This window comes from Motacilla alba, chromosome 3 (genome assembly GCF_015832195.1).
Source record: "Motacilla alba alba isolate MOTALB_02 chromosome 3, Motacilla_alba_V1.0_pri, whole genome shotgun sequence".
Taxonomy (NCBI): domain Eukaryota; kingdom Metazoa; phylum Chordata; class Aves; order Passeriformes; family Motacillidae; genus Motacilla; species Motacilla alba.
This window is the reverse complement of record NC_052018.1, coordinates 65240559-65254610: the sequence shown is the minus strand read 5'-3', so window position 1 is coordinate 65254610 and position 14052 is coordinate 65240559. Positions and strand designations below refer to the sequence as shown.

Here is a 14052-nt window from a genome sequence, read left to right as displayed (position 1 = left end):
CTAACTAGTCTTACAAACAGTTCATCTGGCATTCTTCAGCAGTGCCAAAAGTAGCACTGGATCTGTAATCTTTTTAACAAGGTACTACACAGATGTACTGATCAGGTTACAAATTTGAGACTACAAAAGCTACAAAACCACTGTAGCAACAGTATGCAATATTTCTAATAGGGCTTTAAAAAGAAATAAATCCTATACTTTTAAAGTTGTTTGTTTGTTCTGTCAATTTAAAAAAAAAAGGATGAAATGGCTCCAGGAATTGCTGGTTTGCATAACAGCTGTAATATTTTATATACACTGTGTTTAGTTTACCGAAAAACCAACTGTCAATTCAAAATAAGAACATGGTTGCAACATAAGTCAAGAAAAAAAAATCAAGATTTATTTAGTGATTTAAATTATATTAGCTATACAGTGACATACACTACTTCAGAACCTCTGGGAAAGATCTGTTCATTTTTATGTTGACTTCTCAACTCCTGCAATAATGTTGTTTTTTATAGAAGCTCTCAGTTAAAAACTGGAGAGGTGATTGGGTTAAAATTCTGTCTCATTAGCTCTGATGATGGTAGGTAGGCTGAAACATCAAGAAACCAACATGGACCTCATCACCACAACCTATCTATACACAACAATTATAACAACTCAGCTTTTGCCCTTTTAGTAGATGTGAGATTATAGGCTTACACCTCTAAAGTGTTTATTAAAAAGATGCAAGGATAGGTCCTGAGGAAGCCATGCATGTTTGCTTTCCCAGCCCTTTACTAGAAGTTCCAGGAATGTATGACACGGAGCCTTTAAAGAAAAAGAAAAACACAGGGAGGTCTTCCTTAGTGCCATCCCAGCAAGTGTGGAAGCAAAAGAAAATGGAACAAACAGTTGGCAAAGGATGAAAAGATGTGGTCATGAACACGAAAAGATTCTGGAACAGTCACTGGTCAGACATTGCAAAGAGGACAAAGAATAAAGCAACGAAGGCACACTCAGAAAGACAGAGTGGGAAGCACACTAGTCAAAATGTCAATGAAGTTATGAAGATGAAACACCCCTACAAAACCAAGGAGATAAATAATATTATGGAAGAGGAACTTTCTCAAGCCATAGGGAAATTTGGAGTAAAGATCAGTCAGCATTTGAGAAAGCCATCATATCTAACATGTATCTATTAATTCAAGGAACTTACTGGAAAGAAAATGCTGTGATGCAGGTCCAAAATCTCGGTGTGCCTCCTGTAACTGTTTAAGACGATCCTCTACAGACACCTACACATAAACACACACACTCAAAATCTACATTGCAACAACAAGATCATGATAAGAAAATCACTTGTGTACATTTCTTCTAGTAAAACCAATTTGTTTGTGTGTCACAGCAATTATTTGACATCCACCTATTTAAGGCAACATATTTTTCTTTCATCTGCTTAATGAGAATCCCGTTTCTATCTTGCAGTGTTCTGGTGTGAGACCTGTAGATCAATAACAGAAGTTTCATGGTGACTACAGCCAGCTGCTGAAGTTTCTGACCTCCTCTCAACCCTTCTGTTGTCCAAATTCCCATAGTCAGCAGGTTGCAGTTTGATTGCATTGATCTCATGCTGCCTTTCCAGCACAGAACCATTTTGGAAGACAGTGTTTCACCAGCTGACATGATGCCCCTCAGTCTAATTGAAACTGCAGCAGCAGTACTTTGGTTGCTTGGTCAACTAAATTTGAGAGGACACACACTGCACCCCCCCTGCAAAAAACCCGACAAACAAAATAAGAAAAGAAACTCCACTACCAAATGGTATTAGGAAAGAAACAGTCTGATATGACACAAGAACAGCTTTGACTCTCAGGAGTGACTCATTCAAAACTACTGGCCAACAAACTTGTGCTTAGGTTTTGAAAATTCATTCCCACCACCCTCACTAGAGACGTGATAAGCATTTCCTACAAAACAAAAAAGGAGAAACTTCAAAAATTCATAAATGAACTTCTAATTGATATAAGAAACTTCACTAAATCATTCACTGTGAAACTAAGAATGAGTTTCAGCTGGAATCAGGCACATGGATTTATCTTTCTCAGACCATTTAAGCACAATAATCATAACTAAGCAACATGAATCTCTAAGCATATCCTCTTCTGCTTTTCATGCTAAATTGCTATAGCATATATCTTCTTATAGCTCTACTAATACTTAAATCACTTTAAGTGAAGTTTCTTACAGAAACTGAACATTCAAAGACACAATAAAACAGCTTTCACACAAGCTGGAAACACAACAGAAATTTTTACATCAGTTTTTGGTGACACAGATTTATGCAGTAAAATCTACTGCTACAAGACATACAAAAAACATGCAGCAATATTTCCCACTATTTCCCAGAATTTAATGCAGTTTCCTGTTCAAATAAACTGCTGAAACAGATTGAAAGGAAAAGCTTTTGGCCAAGCTACAGCAGGAAAGGCAGCTCCTTTTGTTGCATTGGTACTGCCAGAATAACACCTTAGTGACAGAAGTAATAAACAAATGGTAATCAGTGAATCTTTTAAGAAAACAGAGGAGAGTGAGAAACATCCCTCCCCACACATCTACTGTACAAGATCAGAAGAACACCTGTAAAAGTTTCCACCGCATATTAAGATCATCCAGTTGACGAGACATCTTCAAAGATGGATAAAGGTCAAGGGGAGACAGCTGGCTGGACAAATCATTCACTGTTTTAACTTTTAAGTTGATGGGAGCAATTTCTTCTCTAAAAGCCTAGAAGGGTAAGAAACACACATGTTCAGTTGACATCTGAGCAGCACAAAAGTGTAAACTCCACATGGTGCTGACCTGCCCAGTGTGGCAGTTTATGCTAAACAACTGCACACAAGTCAGTTCTCAGCAAAGAAAGTTCACTCACTTCAATATTCTTGCTGTGTCACTCATATCCACCTTTAAGGAAAAAGAGTATGAAACTTACTGAAATGCCCATAAGCAAATTGTACCCCTGAAAGAATTTAATTTATTGTTTTTTTGTGGTGCTGTATGGCTTTAGAGCTTTTCTTTGCAAAAGGAAATACACAATGCTATATTAGGAGATTTAGCAGCATAGAGCCTGCCAACTGTTCTTCAGAAAAACATTGTTCAGTAGCTATAGTTTTCAAGTATTAAGCAGCTGACAAAAATTCAATTTAAAAACTATTATTGAACTAGCAAAGCATGAAGGAATGTATCTTCTAAGGAAAAGGAGTACAATGTTTTACCTGATTAGAACTAGAGAGTAAAGCTATTACAATGACGAAAAAGAAGTAAAAGGTTTATTGAATCAAATCGAACTAAATGCAGTATTAAGACAAAATTGATGCAAGTTTAGTTACAGTTTAAAAAATGCTTCAAATGTCTTGCTTGCTGTGAGCAGTTAAGTGCTCCATCCTGTAAACAGGTTGATTAAACATCATTAAATGAGCCCAAAACAGCTGTAAAGGAAGTATTTTCTTTGGACAATTTAATTATTTACCTCCCTTACAATAATTACTCTCATTAGGCCAAGGAACAGAAAGAACATATTGTTAAGAAAGAAACACTGGGTTTCTGGACAGCCAGTAGGCCTCTTTTGCTTCAGCAAATGTTACAGTTTTTTCCACAGCAATGAAAATCTGAAAGACTTTGCTTTCATCTACTTTACAGAAAAAGCCATTAAAATATGACAAATCACTTCTTAGCATGAGAACAAGGAGCTATTCAGCATTAGCATCTTATTTCTTGCTTTAGCATCTACATTAAAATAGAGGAAGAAAGATATTCATTACTCTTTTCAAATCAACAGCAGTCTGGATATTAACTCACCTTTGACTGCCTTTGTTTTAAAGATTTCAGTTCCATTAACCTTGAAAGTAACAATATCATTTGGAGAATGAGGATGCTTACATTGCTATATGTGAAATAATGTAGCCCTATGAATTCACAGACACTGTATACATAGAGAAAATATCTACAGAAACCTGGCTGCAGTCCATTTTATTCTTCTAACACCATCATCCTATGTTGAAGACATGGATGGTCAGGTACACAACCCCAGGGTCTTTTAATGCTTTGCATATTCATTCTTAAGCTTAAAAACTGAAAATCTCTGTGAAACAGAAACTTAGCAGTAAATGCTGAATTTGCTCGGAACAGCAATCTTCTCTACCTACATATGCACACCCACACATTTTTCTGCAATCCATGATATTCACTGCACTCTACTGTTTCCAGTCAGCTTTTCTGGACAATGCTATCAGTGGATATTCCTCCCTGGGGAGCCTTGCATTACCAGGTCCCTACCCAATCCATGAAGTTAGGCAGGGGATGACTACTACCCATGAAAAGCAGCCATGCCTCAGGATGCTGAGCCCTGCATGGAACCCAGGCAGCAAGAACTGGTTTGCCCATAACAACATTATAGGGTAGTACTTCAGTATTTCAGTATTCTTCAGTTTGAAATAATCCTGGTGAGAAGCCAGGCTAAAGTAAAAGCAAATGCAAATTTGCTCATACAAACAAAAACAGACAATAGGCATGTTTAGTTTGTGAAAGTTAAGGAACATAAATCAAAACTATGTATTTATTTCTGTATGATTAAGAAAGCTGTAAATGTTATTCTAAAAAGAGAGTTACATTTGATGGCCAAACAGATCTGTGTGTGTATCTAATCCCAGCCAACACTGGGAATGTGGCCCAGCTCTGGACTTTATTTGAGACTTCAGATACCATCTTTAAAGACTTGATACTGCACATGAGAATTTCAGCACACAGTGTATAAATATCTAATATGACTAGAGGGACTTAGAATGGAGAGGTCTGACACACAAACAAACTAAATATTTCCCAGGAGTTCCACACTTACTGTAGTTTTCTCAATGTGATCTGGTAATGAATCTATGAGCAAGTCTCCTACAGGTTTCCAGCCATTCCTCACATTTTCAGCCTCCTTCAAATCAGCGTCAAGGTCATCCATGGCACACTGAAGGTCTTTCAGTTTTTCTAATGCTTTGTCTACTTGCTTCTGCCAGATACTGGCACTGGCATTTAGGTTCTCCCATTTCTCTTTTACCTCCGATGATTGTTTACGCATGGCTTTGGCAATCTTCAAGGCTTTCTCCTCAGGAGTCAATTCTGCAGAGGGGAATAACAGTTATACTGTTTATTTCTTATTTTCTGTCTAGTTAAAAGATAGTGCTCCTGAAATACACACTCAAGACAGTCAGTAAGTCCAGTATCAACTGATAACTTATTTCAGCAGGTACAAGGTAGAAGAAAGTCCACTTGCTGTAACTGAAATAAACCTCAATCACTCCTACTGACAACACAATTCTTGATCAGAAGACAGGAAACTATTCCTGACTTCCATATATTATGATACCCACAAAGTAAAAGCAGCTTACTGCTTACTGATTTGTTACTTTTGGAGGAACAGGGAAAGGAAATACAAGATACTTCTTCCTTCCTGGAAACTTCATTAGGTAATCTTTGCATCATTTCACATAGAAAGAGCAAGGACAGTGCTTTGTTCCTGGATCTCTTACAATCACCTTTCACTGTGGCACCAGGATGTCTGTCCATATTCAGTAGCAAACCCCAAGGTACACTAAATACCATGGGGGGCGCAGTTCAGCAGCACCACATCAGTTTTTCTGTGTAAACACCAAAATCCAAAAAGGCTGGCTTAAATAGCTTTTCCAAACCTACAAATATTCTATGAAGCTGTTGACTGAAAAAGAATCAAGCTTATGGTATACTATTTCTCACAAATTTCAGGCTTATGTGTCTAGATCCCACACAACCCAGAAACCCTGGAAAACCTTCAGTTTGGGACTGAGCAAGACCCAGACAGCTTGAAAGCTAAAAAGAAAACCCTGAAGCGTCCCCAGCAGGTCCTGTTGTCTACTGCCCCAGGGTCCTTGCTGAAAAAAAACTCATGGAAAGCTTCCTTCATCAGGGAAGAGTTGCTTCAGTAATGACAAACAAACATAGCCAGTCTCAGAGGATTCCCCTTCTACATAAAAGCAAGCAGAGGAAACTATAATGCAAAAAACTGGGAACAAAAGAAGTAGCAGAGACGTGACATGCACTGAAACTAAGCCAATTGGCCTTCTATTCAGTCCTATATAAAAGCCCTGGAAAAGGTTTATCACAGTACTCTTGTGATTAGAATTCAAGTGTTGCCTATGAATAAATTATACACAATCATGCAAAGATGAAAGTACCATTTCTGTCTGAAGTCAGATGAGACATACCATCTTTCATTTACTGATAGAATGTCTTTAAAATCATTGTAACTGACTGAGCTTGGAGTTGCTACTGTGGCTGGAGGAAGGTGAGGGGGCAACAGACAGAAATTGTGTGGGAGGGAAGTTTTTGCTTTACAAAGGCCAGATGAATGTCAAATTAAATGCACAGTTATGGTTGCAAAAGTTACCCAACTATGCCTCTTATAAGCAACTGTTGTCCCATAGCACCCAATACAGAAAAGTATATTGTAAGTAATTAACACAAAATAAAACATTGAAATACACTCCAATATGTTCTTAAGAAGTCACTTTTTTCCAGATAAAAAAGTAACAGGGAGTTGTTTGGATCACAACTAGACTTTCTGCCCACCAGTTCCACATATTTATTCTGTTTTTTCTTTTAAAGTTTTTTTCAAATCCTGTTAGCCCATACAGGTATTGATATGTGCTAGTCTATGATGACTAGAAGAGTATTCAACAAAACAATCCAGATGCCATCTGGGAAAAAAAAAAAAAAACACCAACGAAATGAGCAAAAATCAACCCACAATGCAACTGCAATTTGTATTATAATTGTTGATACAGGGAGGAGAGAGTGTTGCCCAAAAGCATAAGGACCTTGCTGGGAAGTGGTTATGTAGGAGAAACAACAAACAAGGAATGGTAACCAGAGCACAGTGGAAGGCAAGAGTAATCAACAAGAGCCAACAGCACCAAGGGAAGGGAGACACATACCCAGCCTGTGGGTTGTGGTGCACGTTTCGACCTCAGAAGAGAGACCAATATGAAGAAAGAGTACAGCTGAGTGGTACAATAGACATTTTGAGCTTACCAAGTGTCTTAGGTTAATATTTCAGTGACTTGTTGGGTGTCATAAGCTATTACATGAAAGCACTGCCTATGTGCACTCTGCCTGCAAAAGCAGAGATTGTACCCAGGCCTAGGCACACTGCAGTGGCAAGGAGGTATTGCAGAGGAGAAACCTGGAATGAAATGACCATGAAAAAAATCCCACAGCGCTTAACTAAATGCAAAGAGATATGAACTATGTATGTAGCTCTGGGATACAGAGACGTGGCAATAACCCACAATTTGCAATACTGACACACCTGAACAAAGATGAAGACCAAAGCTGTGCTGTGACAAACTGCACCTTGTCTCTGGATTTACAGCATTTCACAGTAGAATAAACTGCATTATAGCACAACACAGTTTTGGAATGATCTTTACCCCAAGTTCTACAAAGAAAATATTTATTTTTTTTTCTTTTGAAAAGAAATAAAGCTCATGCTCTAAGTAAAACCTTCTTTAAGGAAAAGAAGTCCTTTTACACAGAAAAGAACAGCTACAAAATGCCTATGTAAAGACATCAAAGTTGTTGTTAGGCTAAGTACTTTTGGAATAATTCACCTTTGAGAATAATAATATTGATAAATGAATGGGAATTCACTACAGTCCAGTGACAAAGCGACTGTGAACAATCTAGAAGTCAAGCTGCACCTAAGGACCAGCATTTAGTGTTAGAGGTTTTCTCACAGGCTGAGGTTTCCCATCATACAGCTACATGTTGTGGGCAACCAAACCTCGGCAGTGAAAGCTGCAAAACTTATAAATGAGGATTAAGGGAACACCCAGAGCTGGAACATAAGGTAAGGCAATACTAAGCTTCATTGAGAGGGGAGAGAAAATTGCAGACCTATTGGATAAAGCCTCCTCTGTTCATATCTTGAACATGTGAATACAGGGGACATTATACCCAGAAACTGGACTAAGGCAACCTTCCATATATGCAAAGCTGCAGTCTACCACTTTGATCCAACGTCATGCAGTTGCATCATTCTTTATCTGTTGTCAGAGCCAAAACCTACCGACTCTGCATGAAAGAGTAGAATGCTGCAAGACCCATGCAGGTCTAAGCTAGATTATTAGCCAGTTAAAAAGATAAGTTACTTGATAAAGAACATATGGGAAGCTTTATAGTAAGAGCTGAAAATCTTGCAAAACTCTTTGGCTTTCCTTAAAGGCATAGACACAGCAGATCCAATGAGCGCTTCTTACTCTAACAGAGGCAATAAGAAGAAAAGTGGCTGTAGCACCTAGGGATGGGTTCAGGGGTGGTTATGGTGGTCCTCAGTTAACAAGTGGATTAGATGATCCTGAAAGTCTCTTCCAAGCTTGATGATTCAGTGATTAGAAGAGAGGAACAATAGCCTGACTTTATTTGTCTGGCCAGCTAAAACAAGGCAGCTTTACTCACAAAAGAACTAGTCCCTTATTTGGGAATGGGAAAAAGATTCAAGAATCATTGGGGTGATAAAAGTATCCCAACAGAACTGAAACCCAAAACATGTTTGAAGACCATTTGTCAAATCAATGTTATTTTGCAAGGATATCTACCACATATTGTATTTGAAAAATATTAATTCATTGCAAGACTGCTTTATTTTACAAAAGCTGTCAAAGTGCTTGCACTAAAAAGACATTTACTAGGGAAATAGAGCAAAACATGTGCTTTTATGAGCTATAAACCATTCAGCATATATTCATTTAAGAGAAATATATCTTGTATAACTTCATGTTTTCCATCACAAAAGCCCAACTTATTAATGAGCAACACATTACTTTTTTTAAAGCAGAGATCACATTCTTCAAGATACTGGTTGCACAGCATAAAATTGTAAATCTCAAAGAAAGTGTCTTAACAGTAAGGTTTTTCTTCTCTTAGTTTGGAATTCATTTAACCAGCCTGTCATTACACAAACCAGCAGACAGGATTCCTTTTTGCTGTGAAAAAATTTTACACAGTAGTCATTGTTCTTTTGTTCCTAGTTAATATAAAGTCTTCTCAATCATCAGTTTGATCGGTGCCTTCCCACCCCTTTTTTTTAATGGTACTTTTACATTATCCTCACTTCAGCAGCTGCTCAGAGAGTAAGAACAGCCTATATTCACTGGACCATCTGTTTACCAGAGAGGACAGATATTAACTGACCTTGCAGTCAGGGAAAAGAAGTCCTCTTCTGTAGTGAAAAAAAAATCTTGATTTTAACATAGATTTTTTGTCACAAACAAAGCACTGAAAGTTCCAACAGTTTTTCCATATCTCTAGCACAGACTGAGTGCCACAGAAGGAAAAATTTCAGGCCTGAATTTTCAGCATATAGTTTCCTTGCATGCTTACATATATAGAAAATAGTAGTGAAGAAAATTCTTATTGCCAAAGATTTTATTTTAGACCTTTTAGACCTCAAACTATTTGGCTGTAGCAGTTTTCACTCTAATCAACCGATTAATCCTTATTATGTAGCCTTCAACTAGTGATCTCTTTCCATCTTGCCAAAATTACAGTAATCTCCTTTCACTTCTTCAAAATTCTTAACAAAATATACTGGAACTGGAGATGATTTCATATTGCCTCCTTCTCACATGACGTCAAACATTGTCTCTTCCTTGGTTCAATCAATCTTTGCAGCAAAAACAATGGATGACACAGCACTGTACTCATTATGAAAACTTTCAGAACATTAGAACAGGCACAATGGCCCATGATCAAACTCCTACACAGAAGATCCAAAAGCAGTGCTGTTGCTGCATCATGAAGTCTTTAGCATTAGTGCAGAGAAAGCACTGTCAGAGTTTCTAACAACCTTGACAGAAAACTTAGTCCTGATGTGATGGGAACAGGAAGTTTAAGAACAGCAGTTGGTTAAGTGTTAAATGTAAACATGTTTCCACCCAGAGAACATGCCGTATTTCAGATAAAACTAGGACACAACAGAGCCTACAAGTCAGGAATGAATATGACAAGGTTTATATCCCAAGGTCCTCACGAATAAAAAACCCCCAAACAATCAACCAATAATAAAATTAACCATTTTGAACTCCAGCCAGCCTGTTTCCATTAAAATCCTCTGAGTTTGCGTTCCACACCACTCAGCAAATGGAAACAATTTCCTTGAACTTTACTAATATGGCTCTGAGCAGATAGCCATGTAGACCCTACAGGAAGAATTTCAAAGCTTTACCAAAGTGGACTAAACTTGTAAGGGTGACTAAAAGAGCTAATTTTGAAAATGAGAGAGAGAAGTATTTTATGATTTCTCAAGGGTAAATGCACATTTCTCTTATCATATGAAGAAACTGTTAAAAGTCATGAGTGAATGAGCTCCAACTAAAACAAAAGCAACAATGTTGAAAACAGTGTAATTAGTTTCTGGATATGATTCCACTGACTTCCAGAGGGCTACATCCTCTTCATTCTCCTAAGCACTTCTAACTTACAGTCAAGACTTTATACTCAGTCCAACTGTACAGCAGAGGGAAAAAAAATCCCACTAGTGTGTGATAGCTCGAGAAAAAACACAAGTGATTTGGAATAGAAATGCTACCTGCTATATACCTGTTATATAATAGAAAAGAATAAATTGCCTATTTTCAGTGAGATCTTCCTTGCAAAAGGAAAAATTACAGCAGAGAAATTTACCCAAATGTCAGTGATAGTAAGAAAAAAAGTTCTGCTTTTATTTATGCCTGAAACAGGTAAAGATAAGTTTAAAGAAAGTATCTACATACAATTCACTGATGCTTATTAACATATTTCTTTTACAACACAGATGTGATTTATGGGGCTTTCTATTCAATTAATAGGAGATAATAGATGGTAAATACTTATTTTTAAATACTATGTTTTTCACAGCATTTAAAACCACCTTTGCTACCAAATAGCAGCTTTCAAAGCTAGGAATCTAATTGTCTTTAAAAAATTAAGTTACTAAAGTAGTTGGACAACACTGCAGACTCCCAGAACCATTCACTATTACAATGAGAATCAGTGTCGTGGCCTGTGATGATCTACTAGGATGTTCCACTGCTTTAGTGGAAATGTAGGATAGAATTTCAGCAAAGTTTTATCATCAGATAAAACAGAACCCTAGGGACATAAACTAGGAAACCTGCTTTCCTTTGTCTTTCCAATGGCCTGTAACCTCACAGTACGTGGAATTAAGAAGCCAGCTGTAACTATGCCATAGAGAAATGTAATTAACATTTTTAGATCAAAGTTTTCTCCTATACTATGGGCAAATGACAAAAAAGGCTAAAAACAAACATTTTCAATTTCTTAACCTGTCCTCCCGTGAAATTCAGCAGCTGGCCTGCTGGCTTATCAATCAGCTCCATTCAGATGCTGAGGCAGCTCAAACACAGGAAGACTGTGAAGCTTGCTTTTTTGTGATGGGGCTTCTCTACAGAAACATGGCAAAACAAAAGCAGAAGAAAAGACAGATGGGAGATGCAATTGACTAAGAAAGTAGTTTCTTGGAAGACAGAGAACTCTGTCTGAATGTGCCAGTTACTCTCTGGTACAGCAGAAGGCCAGCACAAGAAGCATAAGGTGAAGATGGGGAAAGAAGAAACCAAGGCTTACTCATAACCTGAAACTACATTATTGTCATATGTTTGAAATTAACAAGACCACTACAGAAAATAATTGGTTATCATAAGGCATGCTGTAACAAATGTTCTCTTTGGATGGAACAATAAATGTATATATGCTCAAGTCCTTCAAACAGGTCTCAGTCAGACAACTTCAAAACTGATCCTGATCAGTTTTCTCTTAAATCTGTCTTATTCTTTGCCCTTGCAACAATGCCCTCCCTGGCATGAAAAGACCTGTGGTGAAGGGGAAAACTATCAAAAATATTGATTTAAAAAAATATTAGATTTAGAGGTTGAAGAAAATAGAAAACAATGTCATAACCTTTATCATCTTCAGATTAGCTAACCATTCCCCCAAAACGACCCCTTCCCTTATACAAGGTAAGAAATAACCTCAAGAAATTGTGATTTCCAATTAATGCAAGTTTGAGTTAGTAAAATAGTTTCGCTATTCCTATTCTAGAACCAGCCAAAGCAATGTTCAAATCAAGACTGTGCAGTGTTGACTGTTTATGAATATTTTTAGAAAACAGATTGTCCGTTTAGAATCTATAACCACACTCCACATTTATCAACATGAAGTGGACTTCACTGAAGTTAACAAGTTAACTTTAATCAACTACAGAGAACACCAGTGACACAGAGGTTGACAGAAAATAAAAAAATTAACATCTTAAAAGCAAACTAAAGCCCATATCCTTCACTGATCACGGTTAATCTGAAGAAAAATTGTGTGCATCTGGCTGTCTTTTAGTTCACAGATTAAGTTTTCTGGAAACTGGTGGCATCAGTTGTCAGAAAAAAATTTACTAGACTCACTCCTAGGTGAAAATTAACAGCTTATTATATATATGAGCTCAGACAGAATGATTTAAAGATGGCTTTTGGCTTGAAAGTCTATTAATCTACAGAAAGTGCAGGCCTGTTCTGCATAGGGTGCGAGTGCCCACTGCCGGCAGCAGGAGATCCACAGGGATCTCTGGGAGAAGAGGCTGGAGCTGCCCAGTGCCAGGGATAGCAGACTCCAATCAACTCACCATGGGGCAAATCTGAGGTCTTCAGCCGCACGGGTGGCACCTCAGAGAAAGTGCATTTAAGAAACAGAAAACACTAGAGAGGAAGAGGGAACCAACAGGAGAAACAGTAGAGTGAACACCAAAGTCAGAGAAGGAGGAGCAACCCCATGGTAAGGCAGACTGAAGATAGCACACAGGAGAAAGGTGTGAGAGGAAAGAAGCAGGAGAAAGAAACTGTTAGGCTAACCACGAAGTCACCACCTTCCCACCCTCTCGTGCCACTTGTTGCCTTTCTGAGCAGAACTGGCATCACAACAAGGCCGGGAAGACAGAGGAATGAGGGAGTCAAGCTGAGTCTGTGAAAGGCAGGAGGAAAGCCGCGGTTTTAATGTTTGTGAGGTTTTTTCCCCACTAAAAACCAACTTAGTATTTAATTATTTATTTTAAATGGCAATAAATAGTTTGTTTTCCCCAAGCTAAACCTGTTTGGTCCACAACAGTAGTTTATACAGGATCTGCATCTGTGATCCATCTGATCCCCATCCTGACCCACGAGCTTTCTCACTCATGTTCTTCCCATCTCCTGCCTCCTTTCCACTGCACTGGAAGACATAACTGGATGGGTGGGAGGGTGGCTGGTAGTCAAGATTAACCCATCACATGCTCAAAAAAGAAAGTCCGTGGAAGTACTGAGTGTGAAGAAGAAAGAGGAAAAGAAGTTCAGTGCATATGTATGAGGCTTCCCAGTCTGAACACATGACTGGTTTTTAAATACAATGACTAGACCAGAGACCTGCATACATCACTTGCAGACCATGGATGTCACTGCAATGCAGTTTACCATGGTCATCAAATTCCCTGTTATGCTGTTCTTACTGCCATTAGTATAAAACAAAATAATAATTGTCATCATAATAGACTGGATAGCAAGAATTTATGATGCATCTTATAATCTGAAGTTTGCACTTGCAGTTTGCATCCCTCAATCAACACTGACTAGATCATTGATATCAAACCCTGTTAGGAAATGAACATTTTGCATGGCCAAGGTTTTAAGTGCTGGCATCATTTGCACTGAGAGGTTCTATGTTTTGAGAAGAGAGCCTGCAATTTTCCAACTTCTGTATAAAAGAATAAACAAATATACAGACAGCATCCTTACTTTTCAACTGCAAGGTTGCTTGTGATTTAGACCAACTAAAACATTAGAGATGCCATAAAGCAAATGGGTTTGAGAGTAAAGAGAAATAGAATATTTTCAGGAGTCAGGAGCTCAAAACAGAAGTCAAGCGAGGGTACCAGCAGCACTAATCAATGGTTCATTGGTTTTAATCACCAGTTATTCAGACTTTGTG

General features: G+C 38.0%; 1 protein-coding gene across 9 annotated transcripts in view; it reads right to left on the bottom strand.

The window, feature by feature from the left end:
* Positions 1–14052, bottom strand: part of UTRN (utrophin) — a 342608-nt gene that overhangs the window by 72652 nt on the left and 255904 nt on the right. For all 9 annotated transcript variants that reach the window (XM_038130632.1, XM_038130631.1, XM_038130633.1 and 6 more), the window contains 3 exons: positions 4862–5130; positions 2605–2751; positions 1184–1262 (listed from right to left, as the gene is read on the bottom strand). In XM_038130632.1, the coding sequence (XP_037986560.1) occupies positions 1184–1262; positions 2605–2751; positions 4862–5130 (495 nt within the window). The remainder of the gene's footprint in view (positions 1–1183; positions 1263–2604; positions 2752–4861; positions 5131–14052) is intronic.